This window comes from Amblyraja radiata, chromosome 6 (genome assembly GCF_010909765.2).
Source record: "Amblyraja radiata isolate CabotCenter1 chromosome 6, sAmbRad1.1.pri, whole genome shotgun sequence".
NCBI classification, from domain to species: domain Eukaryota; kingdom Metazoa; phylum Chordata; class Chondrichthyes; order Rajiformes; family Rajidae; genus Amblyraja; species Amblyraja radiata.
Window position 1 is genome coordinate 56,596,572 of NC_045961.1, and position 27,191 is coordinate 56,623,762.

Below are 27,191 nucleotides of genomic sequence, written 5' to 3' on the forward strand. Positions count from 1 at the left end.
ACCAAAATACCAGACGCAGAGTCTTGCTGTATTTTCCTTAATACCCGACTGATGACACCCATGCATTTCGTTGTCTCTGTATTGTACACTGACAATGACAATTAAAATTGAATCTGAATGAGGCAGAAAGGAGGGAATGCATAAATAAACAATTCCCCCCCCCCCCCCCAATGCAGCGAAAATGCACCTGTCGCCGCTGCCCCAGGGTCTGGTTCCCACGAAACATAGTTTGATAACTGGTGATTAAGCCTGGATGCGAATAGATCGATATCTGGTGTTCCATATCGTGCTGTAATATCAGCAAATACTTTTTATTCAACATCCATTCGGTGTTTTCATTAAATTTGCGTGACCTGGTGTCTGCCACTAAATTTAGTTTACCTGGTAGGTAAGTAGCTGATATCCAAATATCTCTCTGGATACACCACTGCCAAATTGTATTAGCCAGATTGTCACATGATGTCGATTTGTTTCCACTCATGTGGTTGATATATGCTACCACGGTGGTATTGTCAATCTGTAGTCTAACATGCTGGTGATATGACCCAGTACAATATGACTTTAGGCCGTAGAATGCACCCAACATTTCCAGGTAGTTTATGCCCAGTGTTAGTAATAATGATGCCTCCTGAGCAGTCCATCTACCTCCACAGCTGGAGATGGAATTGGTGGCACCCCAACCAAGTGCACTGGCATCAGTTTGTAGCACCATAGAAGGGTTGCTGATAATGATTGGATTGAAACAAAGCCAAATGTTATCTATCCACCATTAGTTCCATTATAGCTTTGATTGGTGGCTTCATTGGTCTGTCAAAATGACCAGCATTGATTTTGAGTGCTTGTATTTTTGCTCTCTGTAAATTTTGGTAATGTAAAGGTCCAAATTGTGTGGCTGGAAAGGCAGCCACCATTTTGCCAATTACTTTTGCTACCAATTTGATAGACGGTTACTGATGTCAATGAGGTTATTGCAAGCCTCTATTAAGTCTATAGCCTTTCCCTTTGGCAAAGTCACCGACATGTGAACTGAGTCAATGGAAAACCCCAAATAGTCCATAGTAGTGGAAGGCGTTAATTTAGATTTAACTGGATGGATAATAAACCCCAGTTTTTCAAATATCTGTTTTGTGGCTGTTAGTTTGTTTGGCCAATTCCAAAGTTTTGCCCACAATAAGTATGTCATCTAGATATGCCATGACCATGTGTTTTCGTTTCCGTAGAAACGCTAGGGCTGGTTTCAAAATTTTAGTGAACAGCCTGGGGGCTGATGTTAAACCATTTGGCAGCGCTCTATACTGCCATTTGCTGTCCCATCCAGTTGAATTTTAAGTAACATCTGTGGTCACCTCGTATAGGCACTGAATAGTAAGCATTTTTTAATCGATGCTAGCCATGAAGTAACCTTTGGAAATCAATTGTTTAGCAGTAACAAAGGTTTCCATTTTAAAATGCATATATTGTACAAATGTATTCAATTTGGTCAGATCTATGATGATGCGACAACCACCATCTTTTTTGTTTTTGGTAAAGATATTGGACACGAATTCTAGCGGTTCATGTTGGGATTTTTCAATTACCCCTTTTGCGTAAGGCCGCTCCAGTTCAGCATGCGCTTCTGATTTTTCTTTACCGGAAAGTACGAACATTCGGTTCGGTATATGTTGAACTGGAGGGCTGTACTTGTGTATAATTCTATTGTATATCCCTGGATACTGCTTAAAATATAAGTATCGGTAGTTAACATACTCCATGCATCCAGAAAGGAGAGTAATCTCCCCCCAACCTCCATGCTCCCTGCAATTTGTAGGGAACCAGACCCACCTACCTCCATAGTTACCAGTGGCAGGTTTATTTCTTTTTGTAAATCCTTCGTTGATGTTGAGGCGTCGGTGTCTGGGTTTGTGGTTTGGTTGATGTTGGAGGTTTGCGTATCTTCCAAGAAGGCCGGTCTGGGCCATGGCCTAAGAAAGACTCATGTTTGGTGTACCGGACCTTCGAGCTTTCACCAGTCGGTCTTGTTCTACTGGTGGGTGCGTAAGGGTGCTGTCTATGGCCGTGTGTTGCAAAGCAGTGCCAGTGCATCCTGTTGGTCCTGCGACATGTCCTTCTCATCCACTGTGCGGGTGAAAGCTGTTATCCCCGCTGTTTAGGAGTTTCCATATACAATTATTTACTACAGGAACATTCAGGGATATACAATTACCCGGTGTCAGGTGTCCTCCAGGTTTTGGCCAGTCTGGTCTGGCTGTATGAAGTTGGACACCATGTCCAGTAGATTTTCACGTTCCTGCACCCCCTGCACACTTGATTTCTGTTCTGCAAACCCCAGAACTGACCCCCAGTACTCCCCTCTGACGAGGGAGAAGCACTGTACAGCCCTACAAGAGCCTGTCACGTTGGAGCAAATGCTCCACACACCGCTCCATCCGGCTCCAGCGCTCACGGTCGCTGGCCGCCCGCGGCTGCTCAAAGTCGGACTCATCTGAGTCCACGACTTTGATGGTTTTTTGTTTTGCCTTACCGCCCGGCCGCGGAGTGGATCTGGCCGGTGCGGAGGCGACATCGGGCACAACTGATCCCATTATAGGTGATTCAAGTGCCGCTGGCCGCTGCTGGCCCACCAGCTTTGTCGCAGCCCTCGTTGGTTTCTCCACCTGTAATCAGCATGGGAAAACGCAAAAAGACCGCAGAGTACTCTTACCTGCAGGACCTGGTTTAAATTGCCGCTACGGGGGAACGTCGTTCCACCCCACGCCCTGCCATTTTCGACTTGTCAAAGTCGACGGCCCCATTCTGAATAGTCTCCCGCCCGGCCGTGGTGTTCTGGCCGGCGCGGGACCAAAAGTCGGCACAGCTGATCCCACTTACGGGGCTTGTGCCTTCAGCTGCTGCTGGCTCCCGCAACTTCGCGGTCCTCCCCAGCCAGCTTTACTCGCAGCACTTGTGGACACTATTTTGTCCAGCCTTCCCTCCTGTGTAAAAACAGCGCGGGGACAAAAACTACCGCAGAGTAAATCACTTACCTGCAGGTCACGGTTTCAAACTTACCGCTGCGGGGGAACGCTCCACCCCGCCTGTCGTTTCGCAGGCGTGAAAGCGATATGACACGTATGTGTCCTGGCGGGATTCTTCACGTAGTCACTCACGTGACTCCGAAGTAAAATTCCAGAGATTCACCACTCTCTGTGTTAAAAATGTTTTTCTCAACTCGGTCCTAAAGGATTTCCCCTTTATCCTTAAACTGTGACCCCTTGTCCTGGACTTCCCCAACATCAGGAACAATCTTCCTGCATCTAGCCTGTCCAACCCCTTTAGAATTTTGTAAGTTTCTATAAGATCCCCCCTCAATCTTCTAAGTTCTAGCGAGTACAAGCCGAGTCTATCCAGTCTGTCTTCATATGAAAGTCCTGACATCCCAGGAATCAGTCTGGTGAACCTTCTCTGTACTCCCTCTATGGTAAGATGTAAGGTGTAAGACTGTAAGAATAAAGAAGACAAGATTGAAAAAAATTGCTGACGCTCCAGAGATAAGTCAGAACCTGTTATTGGATGAGCTTGGTTTGGACCCAGCTTTTCGTATATTCTGAAAGGCTATAAAATCTTTCAGTCATGCCATATTCAGACTTGGCAGGAGTGTTTTACTGAAAAGAAAAATGTATAATTGTGCTAACTTCCCTTTGTTCGGTGAGTGGAGCCCGAGAAGCAATGAGGAACGTTTGTGCTCATTGTAGATCTTTGGCACCCGTCTGACAAATCAATTAAAGATTGCCATGGATTACCTTTAACAGTTTTTGTTGCTATCTGCTTTTTAAGAAATGGACTTTGACGTTAGTTCAAGCACACATCATCATAAGATATTTTTAATGGTCTCCTTATGTTAGAGTCAGCCTCCAGTACCTATGATGGGTGAGCCTTAATAAAGCTATGTTTCTTATATAAGAATATAAGAAGTGATGTTGTGATGAGAGGAGTGGTAACTAGAACCTGGTGAGATTTTTAGCTGGACCTTCTATCACTATACATAATAAGCATTAAAACACAACACAAACTAAAAAGGATTAAAAAAACTTGATGTGAGCCAAGGAGGTTCCCAAAGAGCCCAGCCATCCCATAGTCCCACTCCACCAGGTGGAGGGAGGAGGTGATTGACCTTCTTAACTTTGTTGTGGATGTGATTAACCAGGTTTGTAACCAGAGTTATCCAGAATGTAGATGCAACATTCTGCCCTGATCAAGGCACAAGTACCTCCCTTCTCTGCTAGGATAAAGTCAAGGTTCCTGTGATTCTGGAGGGCAACTGTGCGGACGGCCACTAGTTCATCATTCATGTTGGCTATAGACTCGGCTGTATCATTGTCCACCTTCTCAAGCACAGAGCCATATTAAGGCACTCTCTTGCCAGTACAGTTGTCCTATGTAGAGGAATCAAGGTAGAGAAGAATCTCTCGACATTGCTGAGGGATCATTCTTCATTCTTGGGAGAGAATATTGGCGGCGCGGCTCACCCGTTGCAGCGGCCCCTACAGCCTGTCTGTCTTTTTTTATTTTTTGTCTAGTTAAATGTAGTGTTAGTGTTTTTTTAATACTGGTTTTAAATGTGTATATGTGGGGGGCGTGGGGGGGGGGGGGGAGGGGGAAACTGTTTAAAATCTCTTCCCTGTCCGGGAGACCCGACCTTTTCCCTGTCGGGTCTCCGTTGTCGTTGGGGCCTAGCACCGTGGAGCGGCCTCCAACCTGAACGACCCGGGGGCTCGGGAGACGGCGGAGCTGCGGACTACTCACCATCGTGGGGCTGGCCGGCCTCGGAGCGTGGGGAGCGGTGGTGACTCGCTGCTGCGACTCAACTCCTGGGGCTCGGAGGCTCCAGCTGCAGCCGCAGGTCCGGTGGACTGGGACATCGGGAGCTCGCGGGTCCGGGGGGAGAGACCGCTTCCCGGAGCTCCCGCAACGCGACTTCTCCAGCCCGTGTCGTGGGGTTGGAACGACCCGGAGCGGGGACGTACATCGCCCGGCACGGCTTCATGGCCGTGGGACATTACAGCGCCCGCCGGGGGCTCAAACATTGTGACTTTTAGACCGGGAGCGGGGCCGTAAATCACCCGGCACGGCCTAAAATGGCCGTGGGACTTAGCATCGCCCGCCTGGGACTTGGATATCGGGAGAGAAATGGAGAACAAGGGAGAGAAAAGACTGCCTTCCATCACAGTGGGTTCACTGTGATGGATGTTTGTGTGAATTAAATTGTGTGTATGTCTGTAGGAAATTGTCTTTGTTTGTATGGCTGTGGAAACGGAATTTTGTTTGAGCCTCACTGAGGCTCAAATGACAATAAATGGTATTGTATTGTATTGTATTGTAAGTAGAATGATGGGTATGAGGCAACAAAGTCAGATCTAAACCTCCCTTTATATGGACGTCGCCGTCTTTTGCTTGGGTCCACGGGCAGTCCGCAGATTGTTTAGCATCTGAGACTTGTTGGAGTTGGCATCGGGAGCCATAGTCTCACCGCAGAAAGAGCAAGACAATGCTCTTTGGCAACTCGCCCGACCAATCTTCCGCCACATTTACCATCAGGTCTGACTTCTTGAAGATGCTGGGAATCTGGTTCGGGGGGTTGTTGAGGGATGCGACAAGAATTGGTTGGAGCAAATGGCCAACGTTGAACAAAAATTGGGTCTGTGGAAGCAGCTTCCTCTCGATAACTGAAAAATCTTGGTCATCAGGTGTGAGGTGCTCTCGGAGCTGCTGTACTCAGTGCAAGTGTGGCCGTCCCCCAATCCTCTGCCTCGGCGATTATCCGGGCCATTTTCCAGTTCATCTGTGGTTCAAATATGGAGTGGGTCCAACGGGTCATGATACACAAATTGACAGACGACTAAGCCAAAAGCATGTCCAATATTACCCCTTGTCATGACGATGAGTCATGATGATGATATGCAAATATCATGACTTTGCATCAGATGACTTGGAGGTCAGATCGCATGTGCACTATGTAAGCCTAGGCAGGAGGCCATGGCTGAGTGAGATAATAAACTTGGAGACCAAGGAATGTAACCTCTAAATATTGTGTCAGTATCATTACTATTCCACATCTGAGGCCAGAATGTGACATTGGCGACGTGGATCGGATATTTCTGATATTTTGGATTCTCAATCCGTGGCTATAAGCTGGAAAAATATATATTTTTTAAATGGCAGTCGCTGGAGCTGATTCCTTAGCACTTCGCAGAGTTCCACACTTCGATCCGATGGTTGATGCGAGTAACGTCAGCGTGAGATGGAATGATTGGCTGGAGGAATTTGAAGCTTACGCCGACAGTCGAGGGCTCTTTCTTGAGGAGAGTACGCCGGGGCAGAAAGCAGCAGTGGAGAGCGTTGCTTCTTCTCACCGCAGGGCCAGCAGTTCGAGAAATATTTAAACACTCCCTGATACCGGAATGAAGGAAGACTATAAGAAAGCCCTTGATGCTTTGCACAGTCATTATGTGGTGGTGCAGAATGCTACATTTCAACGCCATTTATTCCGTAAAACAATGCAGGAAGAGGTCGAGACTGTTTGCGACGAGACTCAGACAGGTGTCTGTAGGCTGCAAATATGTGGCTGCTTATGTGGAAAACCAGATATTGGATCAGGTTGTGCAACATTGCAGGTCAGACAAGCTCAGGAGAAGGCTGCTAGAAAAAGGGGGTGAGTTAAACCTTAATAATGCTTTGTCGATTGCAGCAGCACTGGAAGCTGTTGAGGGACCATTTCACAGCATGAAATTGAAAGATTCCAAGACTGGGCAAGTTGACCAGCTGTCCTACGGTAGACCAAGAATATGCCTGAACGTGAGATCGAATGGTACGGGTGTGGCAACAAGGGTCACATAGGGAAAGATGCATGTTGTCCAGTAAAAGGTAGAACATGTAGGAAATGTGGAGACAAAGATCATTTTGCAAAGAAATGTAAAAGTAAGGCCAGGGACAAGACAAGTGATTACAACAAGAAAGGGAAGTTCAGTGAAAAGAAAGACAGACCTTTGCACAAAAAGAAGGGTCATGTCCGTCACGTAGAAGGTGATTTCAGAAGTGATGAAGACAGTGATGAAGCTGGTGAGCATACTGTTAAAAGGAATTATCAGTTTGCATTAAATGAGAGCCATCACGAGAAAGTTGCAGTGACCATCGGAGGTGTTACAGTGCCAGTGATTTCAGATTCTCGTATCTTTGGGAATGCTTGAAACAGCAGAAAATCAAGTGCACGTCAAGGAGGTGTAGTAGGAAGTTATATCTATATATCGCAACTAAACCATTGCAGACCATTAGATGTTTCATGGCTAAAGTAGGTCGGAGATAGAGAAACTGAAGCATTTGTGGTGATAGAGGAGAAGGGAGAAACTCTGCTGAGTAGAAATACAGCTCGAGAGCTGGGAGTGCTTCACATCGGAGTGCATGTCAATTCAGTGCAGTCATATGATGACATGAGGCAGGAATTTCTTTCAGTATTCCAAGGGGTTGGAAAATTGAAAGGCCAGCAAGTGAAGTTAACCATCGATGAAAATGTCAAGCCGATAGCACAACCAGTGCGGAGAACGCCATTTGGACTTTGTGGAAAAGTAGAAGCTAAAATCAAGGAGTTGATTGATCAGGACATTATTGAACCAGTTGAACGTTCGAAACCATGGGTGATGTGGAAGTTGTGATTGTGCCGAAGTTGATCGCTCCTACTCTTTGCTTCCTGTCTGCCAACCAATTTTCTATCCATGTCAACACCCTACCCCCAATACCATTAGCTCTAATTTTAGTCACCAGTCACCCGTGCGGGACCTTATCAAAGTCTAGGTACACTACATCCACTGGCTCCCCTTCATCCATTTTACTTGTCACATCCTCAAAATTTTCCAGAAGACTAGTCAAGCATGATTTCCCTTTCATAAATCCATGTTGACTTGGACTAATCCTTTTACTGCTATCCAAATGCCCCATTATTACCTCTTTAATAATTGACTCCAGCATCTTTCCCACCACCGAAGTCAGGCTAACTGGTCTGTAATTCCCCGTTTTCTCTCTCACTCCTTTCTTGAAAAGTGGGATAACATTAGCTATCCTCCAATCTACAGGAACTGATCCTGAAACTACTTTCTAGGTCCTGATCTACAGGAACGGATCCTGAAACTACTTTCTAGGTCCCTACCTGGTCGGAGAGGCAGCATTTCTCCGGGCTGCACCGTCGACCCGTCGTCGCGGCCTACCAGCGGGCTTGGAGCGGCGTTTTCCTGTGGGACCGCCCAGCACCTTCGACTTCGGTGGCAGCACAGCGCTGGAGCGCTACCGCGGAGCGGAGCGGGCGATGCCTTGCCTGGGTCGCCGCGCTGGAGCTCCGGTGAGCTGAGACCGCCGAGAATAACATCGCGGAGCTGCGGGTCTGTGGAGCGGGCAGCTGCGGGTGGCGGTTCTGTCTTTAACATCGGGAGCCTGGGATCTCTCGATGAGATCGCCAGTGGTGGAGCTCCAACCGTCGCGGCCTTGTCAGCTTTGGAAGCTGCGGTCTCCGGTAAGGAAGCGGCCGTTCCAGGTGTCCCAAGCCGCTGTGAGGACTCTCCCGACGCCGGAGCAACAGCACCCGGCGAGAACGGCCTGGAACATCGGGCCTCCGTAGAGGCAACTGTGGAGGCCTCAATAGGCCCGACTATGGGTGAACTGGGGTTGGGGACTGGACATTGTGCCTTCCCTCATAATGGAAACCATTGTGGGGGGATGTTTTTATGTTATTCTTATTGTTCCGTTTCCAAGATAGCTGCCGGAAGGGAGAGTGAACGCTGGCGCGATTAGCTGCCGCTGCTCTCTTTGAATTGTGTATTGTTGATGTCTTTACTATTTATTTATTTTATTTTTTTGTTGTTATTTTTTTGTTTTGTTTCATTCCGCTTACATGTTTTGTAATCTGTTTACTAAATTTTGTTAGGTGTCCTTGAGAGTCCTTGAAAGGCGCCCATAAGTATAATGTATTATTATTATTATTATTATTTCTCGCCTATTGAAAATTTATTTCAGTTCCTTTACCCCCTTAGATCCTCTGTCCTCCAATACATCTGGGAGATGTATCTAGCTGTCTCCTCCCACCCTCCCATCCGCCCGCCCTCGGGCTCCTCCTCCTCCTCCCCTTTTCCTTCTTTCTTCCCCCCCCCCACCCCCCATCAATCTGAAGAAGGGTCTCGGCCCGAAACGTCGCCTATTTCCTTCGCTCCATAGATGCTGCTGCACCCGCTGAGTTTCCCCAGCAATTTTGTGTACATCTGGGAGATTGTTTGTGTCTTCCTTAGTGAAGACAGATCCGAAGTACCTGTTCAACTCTTCTGCCATTTCCTTGTTACCCATAATAATTTCACCCGTGGCTGCCTTCAAGGGACCCACATTTGACTTTGTTACTTTTTCCCTCAACATATCTAAGGAAGCTTTTACTGTCCTTCTTTATATTCCTGGCCAGCTTCCCCTCATACTTCATCTTTTCAACCCGTATTGCCCGTTTTGTTTCCTTCTGTTGTCCTATGAAAGTTTCCCAATCCTCTGACTTCTGGCTACTCTTTGCTGTGTTATGCATCTTTTCTATCTCTAACTTCTCTTGTCAGCCACGGTTGCCTCCTACTCCCCTTAGAATCTTTCTTCCTTTTTGGAATGAAATGATCCTGCGTCTTCCGGATTATGCCCAGAAATTCCTGCCATTGCTGTTCCACCATAATTCCTGCTAAGATCCCTTTCCAGTCTACCTTGGCCAGCTCCTCTCTCATGCCTTCATAGTCCCCTTTGTTCAACTTCATCACTGACACTTCCAATTTAACCTTCTCCTTCTCAAATTGCAGATTAAAACTAATTATAATATGATCACTACCTCCAAGTGGTTCCTTTACCTCGAGTTCTCTTATCAAATCTGGTTCATTAGACAACACTAAATCCAGAATTGCTTTTTCTCTGGTCAGCTCCATTACAAGCTGCTCTAAGAATCCATCTCGGAGGCACTCTACAAACTCTCTTTCTTGGGGTCCTGAACCAACCTGATTGTCCCAGTCTACCTGCATATTGAAATCCCCCATCACCACAGTGGCATTACCTTTGTTACATGCCAGTTTTAACTCCTGCTACAACTTACACCCTACATCCGGGCTACTATTTGGGGGTCTTGTAGATGAAACCTATTAGTGTCTTCTTGCCTTTACAATTCCTCAACTCAAACCACAGTGACTCTACCTCATCAGTCCCTAGTCTTCCTTCGCAAGGGATTGAATTCCATCCCTCACCAGCAGAGCTACCCCCCCTCTTCTGCCCACCTGCCTGTCCTTTCTATAGGATGTATAACCCTGAATATTGGGAATGCTGGTAGTGTTTTGGCGCTGTTCTTGTTTTGTATCTATTTTTAAGATTCTGAATAAAGTTTACTTTTGGGGAAAAAAATCTGGGTTCCTGGCCAAGTACTGTACGACCCTTGACCTTGAATGCTTCCTCTTTTTTGTGTGGGAAAGAGGGGCAGATTTGCAGAAGTATGAAAATACACCCATGTCGTAAGCTTGATATTATTTTACTACGCCATACAAAAAAAAACTTTATGGATGTCAATGTTCAAATACGGAAGTACTTTCATTTCCATTGATTTCCTTTCAAACAAAGGCACGGACTGAAGAACGATAAGCCTATCTTTGGGTAAGACAGCGCCGCGCCGGGAATTATAGCGCGTGTTCTGTGCCCGGCGCCAGGATTCACCGCTGGAACCTGGTGTGATCTCCGGGCACCGACCTGACGCCGGAAAACCCGGAGCAAAGGAGCGAGTTGGCAGCTGACCAGAGAGAGAGCGGCAGGACATGACAGGGCAGGCTGACAAGTAGGACCGGCAGCTGCAACACATCCAAATGGAGCCCGTTCACAGAGAAGACAAACCGAACCCTTTGGCAACGGCCAATATCTTCTCCAGTGTGTTTTTCTGGTGAGTTTGAGCTTTCGCCTACACATTTTCCTTCGCTGGTTTATGATAGGTTCCGAACTACTTGTCCTTCATTTAACTCTCACGACTGGGTTGCGGAGAGAATGTGGGTGAGGTGATCTCGAGTTGGTGGAGTTGTGCAAATGTCATGATCCTGGCGCTAGTAGTCATTTTACGAGCTCCTTGCTCTAGCACTATAGGCCACGTATTCAATTCCTTGTTTACAAAGGATTATACTTATATATTCGACACATCATGTACTGCCCTCAAGTGTGTACCTTTGGTAATCGATAATGTACATTAAAAATAGCCGATGCATGTTCGTCTCCACGTGGGGTATTGGTTATTGGTTGACTTTGCCGCCCGACTTTGGATAGCGGTTTTGCAGCCCCGATTGCTTGCTTTCAACACTTCCTCTTTCTCGTTTGCATTACTGGAGTAAATAAGAACTATATGTTTCTCTTGAACCCAGTAAAAACAAAATGTTAATTTATAAAGTCACTTGTCATTTTGAGAGGAAATAATGCATTTTTGAAGCGGGATGAGAAAAAAGGGCTTTGTTTCAAGCAAAGATCCGCTATAGGATCTTTGGTTTCAAGTGAAGGTGGGACATTTGATAAACAGGCATTGGATTGGGTGAGTAAGAGACACAGCAGCCACAAAGGCAGGGATGGTACAGAATCTTCAAAAGTCCCGGAGAGTGTTGGCGAACAGCAATTTTGAAAAACGGGCAGGAGAGTGGAGAGAAAGCTGTTCGATTGAGAAGCGGCTTGGTGGAGGTGAAGGCGGGACAAGTGAAAAGCTGGCATATAATTGGCTGTGGAAGAAACTCGGCAGCGAATAAAGGGCAGGAAAAGGGGAGTGGAGCGGCTGTGTTAGGGGAAAGGGCAGCACCGAGGCTCTGAATCAAGAGGTTTCACTGAGAGAGCTGGGAAAAGGGTAATAGCAGGCTCAGGTCTGTTCTTCTGGGTAATTCTTCCTAGGTTTTTGGTGTCATACAGATGGCAGGTGGGATGTTGGAAGCTGGACTTTACTTGTGCCCCTGAGGAAGTGAGTTCTGCTGCAGCTCCTTAAGGACCACATTAAGGTGCCGGAGCTGCAGCTGGATGATGTGAGAGAGTCGTGGATAAGGGTATATTGAGGTGGTCATGTCTAATACCCCTGTCCCACTTAGGCAATGTTTTAAGGCGACTACAGGCGACTAGGCAGTCGCCACGTGATCGCCTGTATGGTCTCCTCAGTCAGCCAAAGAATCGTAGTGTTTTTCTGGTCGCTGCTGGATTTTATAATGTGAAAACTTTTCGGCAACAGTCAGCGACCGTGGGGTTGTCATAGCTTGATTTCTCCTGACGTAGGTGCTGTCGTAGGTTGTCGCCAGGATGACGTAGGTTGTCGCCTGGATGACGTAGGTTGTCGCCGATGCTGACCAGTGAATTCCATTGGCGACTACCTACGTCAACCGGTGACAGGTACCGGCGACTGAATTGTCTTACCTTGTCGTAGCTTGTGGACATAGGTTGTCGTAGGTGTGGTCGTATGTGGACGTCCTAATCGTTGCTGGTTGTCGGTAGCTTGCAGTAGCTTGACATTGACTAGGAGGAAGGTTGTTGTAGACATTGTCATGGGGGGGGGGGGTCCAGTTGCTTGTTTTTCGGCGACCTGCTGCGACTATGACAGTCGCCGGCAGTCGCCGAAAAAAATCGCCTGTGGGACAGGCCCATAAGGCACAGGCAAGAGTTAGATGGGTGACAATCAGGAAAGGGGGTAGGCAGAAACTGCAGAATCCCCTTTTGCCATTCCTCTACAACAAGTATGCTGCTTTGGGTACTGTTGCAGCAGAGGACTGGTAGGGGGAGAGCAGCAGCAGAAGTGGTCTGGCCTGTGGTGATGGGCCTGGCTTTGTGGCACAGCAGAGAAAGGAAATGTCAGATGAAGCCATAGTGATAGGAGACTCATTAGGGACACAGGAAATTCTGTGGCAGCAAACAAGATTGCTTTATTGGGACATGCACAATGAGATTTTTTAGGCACATTCCAATGTGTTCCTGGTGCCAGGGTCCAGAGTGTCTCCAAGGAGCTGCAGAACATTCTCAAGGGGGAGGGATGGAGTAAAGAAAATCCCAAAGGTTTTCTTATACCTATATTAAAAACCAGGCATAAGCTATGACTGCTCGAGCAAAAATGAGAGAATGTGTGCTTGGAGTCTGGGGATGTAGGTGAGGCACTAAACGCATACTTTGCATCTATTTACATCAAGAAGGAGATGGAGGACACTGATCAGTGTGGAGAATACTAATTTGCATGGGCAGTTTGAGATTGAGGAGGAGCTGTTTGGGCTCTTGAAAAACACTAAGATAGATAAATCCCCAGGACCTGATGTGACTTATCCTGGGTTATTGAAAGGCAAGTGGAGATTACGGGTGCCTTGGCAAATTCTTTGTGCTTCTCTAACCCAGGCGAGGTCCCGGGGAACAGGAGAGTAGCTAATGTTTCTTTATTTAAGAAAGGAAGTAGAGAGAATCCAGGGAATTATAGGACAGTGAGCCTCATGTCAGTTGTAGTGTAACTATTGGAGAGGATTCTTTGGGATAGCATTTACTCCCATTTGGAAGACGATGGGTTAATTTTGAGAGGACTAACATGGGCAGGACACAGGGGCAGGTGTCGATACTAGGGGAAATGGCCAGAGAAATAAATAAATGTAGTGGTCACTCTGAGTACCAATGAAGCTGAGACAACATACACCATGATGGGGGTCCTTGGGAGTATTAAGAAGCTGGGACCTTGGTGCACAAATCCTAAAATATTTGAAGGTGGCTGTGCAGGTAAATAACCTGATTAAGAAGTCGTATGGGTTGCTAGCCTTTAATAGGTACAAAATCAAGGAGGATATGATGCAACTCCATAAAACATTAGTCTGTTCCTACTGGGAGTGCTGTGTTCAGTTCTGGAACGATGTAAATGTACTAACTGGAGAAGGTGCAGAGGAGATTCACTGGGCTGTAGCCTGGGATGGATTAGTTCAGTTTTGGGGAGAGACTGGAGTGGGGGTTGTGAGGGATCCTGGTTGAGGTATATAAAATGATCTGCGTGCATAGATAGTTAGACTGCAGGAAACTATTTCCCACGTGAAAGTAGATAAAGCTAAAGGATGTAGATTTGTGTAAGAGGGAATCTGAGTAGGACATTTTTCACCCAAAGAGTGGAATGCATTGCCTAAGAGAATGGTGGACGCAAGGTCGCGGAGCATTTTAGTATCTGGACAAACACTTGAATCATGGAGGATTATGGAACAGGTGCTGGAAGACATGGTTAATATGGACATTCACAGACTTGTCACGAATGCACTGTATACAGATCATAACAAGACCCTGAACAGCATTGATGCGCAAAGGGATCTTGGAGTCCAAGTTCATAGCTTGAACATGGCATCACTAGTTGATTAGGTGGTAAATAAGTCATATGATATGCTTACCTTCATTACTGGGGGAATTGAGTATAAGAGCCAGGAAGTCATGATTCAGCTATACAAGACTTTAGTTAGGCCGCATATGGAGTATTACCATCAAATTTGACCTTGCCCCAATTCTGAAGTTTAACTTGTGGGTCTACCCTGTCCTCATCCATAACTATTTTAAAGCTAATAGAATTATGGTTGCTCATCTGTGAAGGCTTGCCCACCGGCACATCTGTTGTAGTCAACTGGTGTGGTAAAATACATGTATCAGCAGAAAACTTTGGCCAAACTGTTATAAAGTTTCTGATTCATGTTATTTTATGATTATAGAAGAATAAAACTGATATGAAAGGTTAGTAGTTTGCATGGTTATATATTGGGACAGAGTTCATAAATGTTCAGTGCAATTGTGTCCATAAACCAAACTTAAGGATACAAGCATAACACAAACTGCAGGAGTAACTCAGCAGGTCAGGCAGAATTTATGTAGGGAATGAAATGGATCCAGGGCGGGCTAAACAATTGAACACAGAATTGGCTTGAAGGTAGGAAGGTGATGTTAGAGCGTCGTTTATCAGTCTGGAGATCTATAACAAATGGAGTACCTCAGGGATCTGTGTTGGGCTCATTGGTATTTATTATTTGTATTAATGATTTGGATATGAATTTAGGTGGCTTGGTTAATAAGCTTGAATATGACACTACAATTGGTATAGTAGACAGCAAAGAGGTTTGGATAAATGCGAAGTGTTGCATTATGGTTGGATAAACATAGGCAAGACACACAATATGCAGTAGAGTGCTGGGGAGTGTTGTGGAGCAGAGGGACCTTGGGTTGCAGGTGCAGAGTTCGATGCAAGTGATGTCATGGGTGTAGAGAGTGGTGAAGAAGACATTTGGCACATTTATTTCCAGTAGGTATTGAGTACAGGGGTTCTAGCCTTTTATCATTTACTCCACACAATGACCAATTAAAACCGCCTCACCTGTACCCGCCAGGGACTTGCCAGGCATTGTCCTCCCCCACCTCTCTTGTACGCAGATCACTGGTCGACGCGGGCTCGGTGCGCCAAAGGGCTTTTTTCCGCACTGTATCTTGGACATCGTGTTGGTGAATCTCTTATGCACAGTCCAGCAATCACAAGCATTCTATTGTGTGACATTATTAACTGTGCACTGCTCCAATCACAAACATCCTATCGTATGGCTTTATGAATTCCACACTACTCCGGCTATGGCCTTACTAATGTTTTGTGAAATGTAGCATTAATCGCCTTTGGCACTCAGATGAAGTTAGTCAATGTTGTTCGTTTGTTTAAAAAGGGATGGACCAAGTAATTATAGGCTGGCTAGTCTTGCATCAGTGATATGGAAGTTGTTGATGGTTCTACGAGATTGGATTTTTCACAAGTGCAAAAAGCATTGTATGTGGGAGGTCACGTCTTACAAACTTGATTTGAGCTTTTTTGGAGGAGGCGAAGAGTCTCATTGTAGATGGGGCTAGGGATTGTGCAATGAGGGTAAATGGGTATAACTTGTATGGGAACGGTATGATAGCCCCCCCCCCCCCCCCCCCACTCTTCCCACAACAGTCTAGTTTTAGTTTAGCTTAGCGATATAGCGAGAAAACAGGACTCTCGGCCCACCGGATCCGTGCCGCCCAGCAATACCCGCACACTAACACTATCCTACGTATACTTGGGACAATTTACGTCTATACCAAGCCAATTAACCAACAAACATGTACGTCTTTGGAGTGTAAGAGGAAACCGAAGATCTCTGAGAAAACCACGCGGTCCCTTGGAGAATGTAAAACTTCTTACAGCCAGCACCCTTGGTCAGGATCAAATCCAGGTGTCTGGCGCTATAAGGCAATAGCTCTACCGCTATGCCACCGTGCCTTGTACCGTACCATGCCGCCCACCATCAGCTGGAATTAGAGCAAATGTGAATGCAGATAGCTCCAAGCATACTAGGGTAGTATTTGTGGGAGATGTCAACTTCCCTAATATTGACTTGGTTTCCTATAGTTTAAAGGGCTTGGACAGGATGGAATTTGTTAAATGTGTCCAAGGAGGATGCCTTTCCAGTGCCCAATATATTGGGCCCTATTAGTGAGGGTGCGACACTGGACCTCCTCTTGTGGAACGAGGTAGGGTAAGTGACTGAAGTGTCAGTGGGGGAGCACTTTGGTACTGTGACCACAATTCTATTACTTTTATACTTATGGAGAAGGATAGGACTGGCTCACAAATTAATGTCCTAAAATGAGGCAAAGCTGATTTTTGGAGCCATTAGGCTGAACTTGTAGAAATTGATTGAGACACTGTTTGACAGATAGCATATAGGAGGGCTTTCAAAAGTCGGTTAGCAATAGAGCAACTGCAGCACACTGCTGTTGAGGTGTAGGATGAGGCTTTGAGGAATCCAGGATAACGTGACCTTGAGGGTCTGGGCAGGAAAATGAAGTTAGGCATATATCGGATCTGGCCAGTCAGGATTAAGTGAATCCCTAGGTGAGTACAAGAAGTGGAGGACGATACCTAACGAGGCAATCAGGAGGGCAAAAAGAAGATATGAAATGGATCTGGCAGGCAAGGTATGGAAAACCTTGAGATTCTACAGCTGTATTAACAGTATATGGGTTGTAATGTTTGAGACCACGTAAGGCCCTGTTGTGACTAGCACAAGCAGAAGGAAAACACGTCCGACATCTTGTAAGTATGATTTATTCTGCCCAACCCACGGACACTTCTCCAAGGTCACCTGCTCTCGATCACGAGGCACAGCCCTTTATATTAAAGGGGCACTGGCATTTACATATACATCACATCTCCCCCTTTACTTTAATTACAATTCTCCTCCTTCCCTTTAATTACCTTACATCCCCCCCTTCAATGTTGGTCAAAATTAATAACTTGAACCTTAATGAATTTAATGTGGATAAAGTACCACAAATAACACAGTGCTCGTCATACTACCAAATTATAAAAAAATTGCCCAACAATTTTACATAACAAGTCGAGTTGGGGGTTTTGACAATCGCTCACTTCTCGTGCAAGTCGTCTTTCCAACTCGTTCTGTGTCGTATTTCTGTTGTGTGCGAGTGTGGCTTGGCTCGCTTTGAGCCGATTCCCCCACCACAGACCCTTGTGATGCGGCCTGTGATAGTTCGCTTGAGTTTGGGAGACTAGCTCCTTCTGGGTGAGGGGTTCCTCCTTGTGGGAGAGTGTTCGCACTTGTCTGCTGCGTGTTGCCAGGGCATGGCTCAGCTGCTTCGTGCGCAGGTCGTATGTCCTTCCTGTTCCTGTGGAACTCTGTACCACTCGGTGTAGAGATGACGTAGCTCCGAGGGGACAGGTTTTCTCTTGCAATACGGCCGCGTTGCCACTCAGTTGGTTTGGCATGAAACCATACCTGTTGTTGTTCCAGGCGCGGCAGCGTCTCGACGCTTGCCTTCACATTGAAGTATGCTGCCTGTTTTTCTTGTCGGATGGCCAGTTGTGGTCCCATGGGAGGGACATGATGAGGCAGTAAGAGTGATAGAGGCGTTGGCAATTTGCTTCTTAACAGTCTACTGTTCAGTAACTGTGAGGGGGCATAGCCGCCTGTCCCATCAAGTGCGGTGTTGCGGTATTCGAGGATGGTGTACATCGGGTCACGGCCGCTGCGTTTGGCTTTCCTCATGATACCTTTTATAGTTTGCACACAGCGCTCTATCTGCCCGTTGCTCTGTGGATATATGGGACTTGAGGTGACATGGGCAAATTCCCAGTCATCCTGGAACTTACGAAACTCAGCACAGGCAAATTGTCTCGCGTTGTCATTCATCACCAAGTCAGGAATGCCATTCCGGGCAAACATGCCCATCATCTCGCGTATCACCGAATGTGACGTCATGTCTGTCAGTTGCGCTATTTCTGGGTACTTGGAGTAATAGTCCACTACAAGCAAATGGTCAACTCCATCCAGATGGAAGATGTCTGCGCCGACCTTAGACCAAGGTCTGCTGGGGATGAAGTGTGGTTGGAGCGGCTCGCTTGCTTATGCTTTCCTTGTCGCCTGGCATATCGAGCAATTTCCCACAGTGTCCTCAATCTGTGCGTTCATTCCTGGCCACGCAAATAAATTGCGGGCTCGTTGTTTCAGTTTCACTACTCCCAGATGTGATTCATATAGCGTGTTCAGCATCTGCCTCCGCATGCTTTGGGGGACTACGATTCGGTTTTCCCTCAAGACTAATCCGTCAACTTCAACCAGCTCGTCATGGTATGTATGAAACGGAGTCAAGTCCGATGGCAGATCACGCCTGTTACTAGGCCAACCCTTCCTTATATACTCGCACAACAGTGTTAGGGTTCGATCTTTCTTTGTTTCAGCCTTGAACTGCGCAAGGCGCTCGCTGACATGTGTAGGATGGCTTCTACAGCATGTATCACGTTCGGCAGCGCGGTGTATTCTTCCGCAGGTGTGTTTGCACTGGGCAGCCGGCTCAGGGCATCGGGGACAAACATTTCCCGTCCCGGCTTCCACCGTATTTCCATGTCGTACCGTAGCAGGTGCATTTGCATGCGTTGGAGTCTGGGGCTTAATTTGTGTAGTGGCTTGGCGAACAGGCCTACTAATGGCTTGTGGTCAGTAAGAATTACTGTGCATTGACCAACAATGAAGTCATGAAACTTTCTGCATGCATACAGTATGGAGCACAGCTCCTTCTCTATAGTTGCATAGTTGCGCTCGGCCGCGTTCACACGTCGTGATGCGTATGCAACAGGTCTCTCGTCTTGCATCAGGACCGCTCCAAATCCGCTGTTGGAAGCATCTGGCAATTGACACGGGCGCGTTCACATCGTACAGTTTGAGTATGGGTGGTGAAGTGAGAAGACATTTCAGCTTGTCTACTGCATGTCTGTGCTTCTGCTCAAAATGCCACGCTATTCCCTTTTCTGTTAGCTGTCTAAGTGGGGCGGTGATCTCTGAGAGGTTCGGAATAAACTTAGCCATGTATGTCACCATCCCCAAGAACGTTTGCACTTCAGCCTTGTTTGTCGGGTATGGCATTTGTAGCATGCTGCTGACACGAGATGGTCTTGGTGACACGCCTGCTTGCGAGATGACGTGTCCCACATATTCAATCTCATTTGAGCGCATTACCGACTTTCGGGGATTGAGCTTTAGGCCGGATTCTTTCACCCGTTTAAGTAGGGCTTTCACACTTGCGTCATGTTGTGCTGCGTTCACACCCCAAACGAGAAAGTCGTCGACAACTATCTCCACCCCTTGTAAATCGCCAAACTCTTCCTGCATCGCCCGCTGCCAAATCTCACTTGCGGATGAGATTCCAAATGGAAGCACAAGGTATCGGTATCTCCCAAAGGGAGTATTAAATGTGGTCAGACGCGAGCTGTCATCGCTCAGTGGGAACTGCCAGTACCCACTTATAGCGTCAAATTTTGAGAACCATTCTGCCTTCGGCATGCGGGCTGCAATGTTCTCGAACGTCGGCATTGGGAAATGCTCCCTACGAATGGCCGCATTGAGGTCACGTGGGTCAAGGCATATGCGAACTTCACCATTAGGTTTGCTGACCACAGTCATTGAATTCACCCAATCTGTCGGTTTACTCACGGGCTTTATGACTCCCAAGCTTTCCATGCGCTCTAATTCGGCTTTGACCTTATCCCTGATCTTATAGGGGATAGTGCGTGGCGGGTTTTGCTTAGGTTGCACGTTCTCTTGCAGCGCTATGTTGTACTCGTGTCTTTTTAGCCTTCCCAGCCCTTGGAAAATCTCACGGTTTTCCTCAATGATCCTTGCAGTGTATGATGGGCTCGCACTCACGCTATCAACCGCCTCCTTTCGCACAAGAAGCCCTAACTTTTCACACGTTAGTTTCCCAAATATGGGTTTCACATTCCCCCTCACTATTTGAAAGACAACCCTGTGTTCTTTCTTACCTACTTTGACGTTCCCTTTTGCCTGCCCCACGGGCTTCATTGTATGTCCAGAATAGGACCTCAGTGTCACGTTCGTCTTCAGTAAGTCAAGACCAGTCTTTCTGAACAAGTGCTCTGGCAGGATGTCCACTTGAGCTCCAGAGTCAAGATTGAACTCAATGTTCACATTGTTGATGCTGCACATCTGTCCCCATTCACACGTCGACCCAATCACAGCATCAGTCACGGCGTCAATGTAGAAGACATCAACCTCGTCGTCCACTGGCTCAGGCAGCGGTGAGGCGTTCATCTGGAACTCGACGTTGCGGACGTCACGGCTCCAGTCCCCAGCCTTTTGGCTGTTTCGCCGGTCATATTGTCGGGGACGTGGGCGGCTGTTGGGCGCTCTATTTACCGGGCAGTCGGGGGATCTGGAAAGATGTCCAATCTCTCCGCAGGTATAACATCTCATGTACTGAGCAGGGCAGTAGTTGCCTTTATGCCCGCGGGTGCATGACCGGCAGACGGTATCCTTACCAGAATCACGGATTTCTGTCTGTGGTTGTCTGGGTCGCGAATCCCTGCCTCGGCCCCAAGGCCGACTGGCGCTGTCCCGTTTCACATAATCAACTGTCTCTTCGGTGTCGATGGCGGTTGGGACAATCTGCTTCATCTGTTCGGCTGCTGCTTCAGCTATCAGACACATGTCACTGAATTTTTCCAGTGTTAAATCATCGCATTGTAGTAGTTTTTCCCGGAGCGGCTGGCTGGTGATGCCGCAGACAATTCTGTCTCGTAGCAATGAGTCATGGATAATGCCAAACTCACAATCTTTGGCTAAAGACTTCACTGCAGTCAGGTAGCTGGAGAAGGTCTCCCCTCGCCGCTGATTACGTGTATTAAAGACATATCTTGAGACAGTTAAGTTCTTTTTTGGTTCACAGTATGTCTGAAACTTATCCTTCAGGGGTTGTATTTTGTCAGTTTCCTCCTGGGTAAGCTACGTGGAGGAATGTTGCACAGCGAATATTATCTGGTTTATTTGTTAGTTCTGTTGCCGCCTCGTACAGCTGGAATGCCCTTATCCAGTCCTTATAATTCTTGGCCACGTTTCCTTGCATGGAGAGTGGTCCCGGTGGCTTGAGTCCTGCCATTCTTTTCTTTCGTTTTTTTTTAACTTTGACACCATGTAATGTTTGAGACCACGTAAGGCCCTGTTGTGACTAGCACAAGCAGAAGGAAAACACGTCCGACATCTTGTAAGTATGATTTATTCTGCCCCACCCACGGACACTTCTCCAAGGTCACCTGCTCTCGATCACGAGGCACAGCCCTTTATATTAAAGGGGCACTGGCATTTACATATACATCACATGGGTGATTGGGGAGGGAATAGGTCCCCTTAAAGATCAGCACGGCTATCTTTGTGTAGAGCCACAAGACATGGGGGATAATTTTTATAAATATCTATCATCAGTTTTTTCTGAGGAGAAGGACATGGAACCTAAGGAACTGAGGCATAAGAATTGTGGTGTCCTGGATTGTATATTTATTATCAAGCAGGTGATATTGGCAGTTTTAAAGGGCAGTAAGGTGAATAAATTCCAGCGTCTGACCAAGTGCATCCTTTTCCCCGTGAGAAGCTAGGAAGAAAACAATGAAGCGATTGGACAATCATTCTGATCTACAGATAAATATTGACATTCATTCTCCATTAGCTGATGAGCCTCAATTTCCTCCATGACCTTGCAATGTTTTTTATTTTGCCCTTTGTTTTCTTTGGAGTTGCACCTCTGAGATGAGGTGTGGCTTCTCCCAAGGATACACTGCATTCGGTTGTCATCTATTATTCCACCATTTGTGCCATATGTTCTTTTTGTTCCAGTCAGAATACAAACAGTCCCTTGATAGAAGAATGTGAGGAAGAGATAATGGGCCAGCTGAGATAGATGGTTCCTCTGGGATGAAAAAGGTATCACAAGCCTATTATAAAGATGGTTGATCTCTGCAATAATGCAGGGAGAGATGATAATAATAATAATAATAATGGATGGGATTTATATAGCGCCTTTCTAATACTCAAGGCGCTTTACATCGCATTATTAATTCACTCCTCAGTCACACTCGGTGGTGGTAAGCTACTTCTGTAGCCACAGCTGCCCTGGGGCAGACTGACGGAAGCGTGGCTGCCAATCTGCGCCTACGGCCCCTCCGACCACCACCAATCACTCACACACAGGCAAAGGTGGGTGAAGTGTCTTGCCCAAGGACACAACGACAGTATGCACTCCAAGCGGGATTCGAACCGGCTACCTTCCGGTTGCCAGCCGAACACTTAGCCCATTGTGCCATCTGCTGGAGCACCTTGGCCTTCAGATGAAATGTGGATATTAAAACCATTGTTGAGCTACAAATTGCCTCTGAAGAATTGTTGTTCATAATCAGACATTTATTGACTGATCACTCTAAGTTCTGTATTTTTATTTTTCATATCATAATTTTGCATTTCAATCCAAAACTTGCTTTTGAGTCACAAAGATTAGAATGATTCCTAAAGGTTTTGAAAGCTCTTATGTACTTTAGACTTTAGAAGATTGGTGAGCATAAAAACTGGGCCATTGTTTGAGCTGCGTGAGAAGTAGTTAAAAATAACAGGCAGAGTTCATAATCCTCTTGGCAATTGGGCTTAACTGATTATAGCAGCAATCCAGTGCACATTGTTACTGAAGCTTCAGTGACTTAATAATGTTCAAAAGTTGAGGTATGTAGACAATATTCTTTCAAAGAATAACAAACTGATGTTAATGGCATCAGGTTGAGCAGCTTGCACTGAGTTCCAAAGGCCTCTCTCTTGAATGTTAATCCTATTCCGTGTTCCAGACAAGCTTGTATCATGTATCCTACAAAGCACATGGGTGGCACTGTGGTGCAGCCTGCAGAGCTTTTGTTTTACAGTGCTAGAGGACTGGATTCAATCTTCTTGGGTACTATGTGGTGTTTGCATCGATTTTCCTCCAGGTACTCCTGTTTTCCCTTGCGACCTGTGCAATATCCCTATATTGCACAAGTCGGTATTTTAATTGGCTGCTGTGAATTGCCCCTGATGCATCTGAATGGTCGATCATTTACGGGGAATTAGTTGTCCGAATAACCTTTTTTTTGCGCTGTATCTCACTGACTGTCTGTATTTAATTCTTTGTTCAATGTATGCAAATGTATCGTTATAATTATTAACCTCTGTTCAAATGTCTCAGGCAGCCCCTTCCAAGTCTGAATTGAGAAATAGTATTCTTTCCTAATTTTCATCCTCAAGGTGCATATGGGCTGAAGATCTTGTTTCTGTACCATATCTCCATGATTCTATTAATACTTGGATGTCATTTGGAGGCATCGGCCATATTACCATCTGTGCTTTGTTTGTTTCGCATTATCAGTTTGACCTTTGTGCTTGGTCTCATACTGCAACTTTTGCTACTGTTTCAACTTGATTCTCAGCCTGTTTGACAATCAGGATTTGCATGCAGTTTGCTACATTTTCAGAGGCTTAGCTGAAGTCCTAAAGGTCGCCTTGCTGCAGTTAACATTACCACATATTTGACTTCCAAACCATTTGCTTCCAAAGCAGAAAGTTTATTTTTGTTTGTCCAATTATAAAGATAATGCTACTAGCGGGTCAAGCAGCATCGTTGGAGAACATGGATGGGTGACATTTCGGGTTGGGACCCTTCTTCAGACTGATAGTAGGGGGCGGGGGAGAAAGAAAGTGAGAAGAGAGGGACAGGACGAAGTGTGTCAGGTAATAGGTGAATACAGGCAGGGTTTTTTTTGCTAGAGAAGTGGTTGGTCAAAGGGCAGAGTTTGGGGAAAAAAGTTGTGAGACGAAAGGATGAAGGGTTGCGAGTTGTGAAGCCAGAGGAAGGAATGTAGGGGGATGGGAGATTGTAGGTGGGGCACAGGAGGTGGGGGGGGGGGGGGGGGGGGGGAGGAGAAGGGGGAGAAGGGGGTTCTTAGAGGTTACTTAAAATTTGAGAATTCAATGTTCATACCGCTCGCACATACCCAAATGGAATATGAGATGTTCCTCCAGTTTGCGTGTGGCCTCACTGGCAATGGAGGAGGTCCAGGACAGAGAGGTTAGTATGGGAAGGGGAGTTAAAATGGTTAGCAACCAGGGGGATCCGTCGGCCTTGGCAGACCGAGGGCAGGTGTTCGGCGAAACGGTCGCAGAGTCTACGCTTGATCTCGCTGACGTACACGTCCACATCGGGATCACCAAATCCAGTAGATATTGTTAGAGGAGGTGCACGTAAAGCTCGATCACACTTGGAAGGACTGCTGGGGTCCCTGGAAGGATGCGAGTGAGGAGGTACAGGGACCGGTGTTACATTTCCTGCAGTTGCAGGGGAAAGGTCGCCAACAACTTCTCCTGGATCAACCATATTGAAGCAATCAAAGATTATAGAGCGGAGCAAGATGCTCCACTCCGACGTAAACCAACGCACTGAGGTGTAGTACGTAACGAAACGTCACGGCCGCCATTTGTTAATGCAAAATGCGACTTCCGGTATGCCTCCCGCTGTGTAATCCGCTCTATCATCTTTGGTGTAATCAGTGTTGTAGGGAACAGTGTTTGATATAGCTCATCTATCACCTCACATATTTTAGTTAATTTTATTGGAAATGTTTTCCCTCATTTCCCTCCCATCTTTCCTCCCCAGCCCCCTCCTTTGCGTAGTTTACCTTGCATTGTATTGTGCAGTTTCCCTTGTATTGCTTTAACACACACTGTGCACAAAATTAAATTTAACTTTTATATATATTTATATGAATGTGTGTTTGTGTGTGACTGTGTGTGCCTTTGTGTGAGAGGCAAGTTAGAGATAAATAAATTTCCTTCTCATGGATCAGAAGCAACTTTGATTAAAGCATCACTATTACTCTCTATCTTATTTGTCAGATGATGTACATAAACCATAAAGGCAATTATATATATAACTAGACTAAGTGGGACCCGTTGGGTCCCAGCTCACACAGGAGGGCTGGTCATCCAACGCAATATTCCACCTCTCCACTAATTCTAATATTGGTGGCCAGTTGGGGGGCCTTTCTGGAGCGCTAGTATGGGTGTTGTGGGCTGAAGGGACTGGTTTCCAGAGGGCTAGTATGCAAATTGTGCGCCAAATGGATTCTTGGGCTGGCGTCTCAGTCAATCAAGCCTGTTGTGCTGGCAACTCACTCACCCACGGCTGGTGGGCTGGTAGTTGACTCACGGCTAATCCTTGAAATTCTATTTCAAGCAGGGTATAAGGCCACCAAATTCAAGTGCAGTTTCTTACCACTTTTAGCAGGGCACAAGGCCACCAAATTCAAGTGCAGTTTCATACCATTTGAAGTAGGGTGCAAAGCCATTAAAGACAGCGAGTCGTGACCTCTCCCTCCTCCATCTTGCAGAGACTGAGCCACACCCACATTTCCGGGTTTTATAACCCCTCCCCCCCCCCCACCGGAAAAGGTGTGACTTTCATGGAGTGATTGACAGGAGAGAGATTCTCAACATTAAAAAAAAAACTAATACTTTTATTTTTCATTAATGGGAAGAATTCTCTGCACCTGCTCAGCGGAGGGGGACTGAGTAAGATTGCCAAAAATCACAGCCGTAACTGGTAGCGTTTTATCTAAAATCAATATACAGTGCAAACAGGAAGTAAGTGCATTTACAGTAGTGCCTTTTAACTTCAAGCCAAAGCACCCACGCCACCATTTGCAGTAAGTAGTGCAACTTCATGCCACCATTTGCAGTAAGTGGTGTCTTTCAACTTCAAGCCACACCCAAGCCATCATTTGCAGTAAGTAGTGCCTTTCAACTTCAAAGCTCCCAAGCCACCATTTGCAGTAAGTGGTGCTTTTCAACTTCATGCCACCATTTGCAGTAAGTGGTGTCTTTCAACTTCAAGCCACACCTATGCCACACCCAAGCCACCATTTGCAGTAAATAGTGCCGTTCAACTTCAAGCCAAATCAACCAAGCCACCATTTGCAGTAATAGTGCCTTTCAACTTCAAGCCAAAGCAACCAAGCCACCATTTGCAGTAATAGTGCCTTTCAACTTCAAACCAAAGCTCCCACGCCACCATTTGCAGTAAGTAGTGCCTTTCAACTTCAAGCCAATGCACCCATTTGCAGTAAGTAGTGCCTTTCAACTTCAAGCCACACCCAAGCCACCATTTGCAGTAAGTAGTGCCTTTCAACTTCATGCCACCATTTGCAGTAAGTAGTGCCTTTCAACTTCAAGCCACAATTTGCAGTAAGTAGTGCCTTTCAATTTCAAGCCAATGCACCCACGCTCCCCATTTGCAGTAAGTAGTGCCTTTCAACTTCATGCCACCATTTGCAGTAAGTAGTGCCTTTCAACTTCAAGCCACACCCAAGCCATCATTTGCAGGAAGTAGTGCCTTTCAACTTCGTCAAAGCTCCCAAGCCACCATTTGCAGTAAGTAGTGCCTTTCAAATTCAAGCCAAAGCAACCAATCCACCATTTGCAGTAAGTAGTGCCTTTCAACTTCATGCCACCATTTGCAGAAAATTGATTTCTTTCAACTTCAAGCCACACCCAAGCCACCATTTGCAGTAAGTAGTGCCTTTCAACTTCAAGCCAAAGCAACCAAGCCACCATTTGCAGTAAGTAGTGCCTTTCAACTTCAAGCCAAAGCAACCAAGCCACCATTTGCAGTAATAGTGCCTTTCAACTTCAAGCCAAAGCTCCCAAGCCACCATTCTGCTTCTTCTTCTTGTAGGATTCCGGCAGTGTAGACGCTGCTAAGCATATTACTGCCCTCCACAGGTC

General features: G+C 46.4%; 1 protein-coding gene across 3 annotated transcripts in view; it reads left to right on the forward strand.

Moving 5' to 3' along the window:
* Positions 1 to 10,634: 10,634 nt before the first annotated feature.
* The window catches only part of abcc4 (ATP binding cassette subfamily C member 4), a 193,398-nt gene continuing 176,841 nt past the window's right edge, over positions 10,635 to 27,191 (forward strand). For 2 of the 3 annotated variants that reach the window (XM_033022918.1, XM_033022919.1), the window contains exon 1: positions 10,636 to 10,957. In XM_033022918.1, coding sequence (XP_032878809.1) covers positions 10,884 to 10,957 — 74 coding nt within the window. In that variant the 5' untranslated portion in view covers positions 10,636 to 10,883. Of the gene's footprint in view, positions 10,958 to 27,191 lie in introns of all 3 variants that reach the window. The other variant, XM_033022920.1, reaches the window with a different exon arrangement.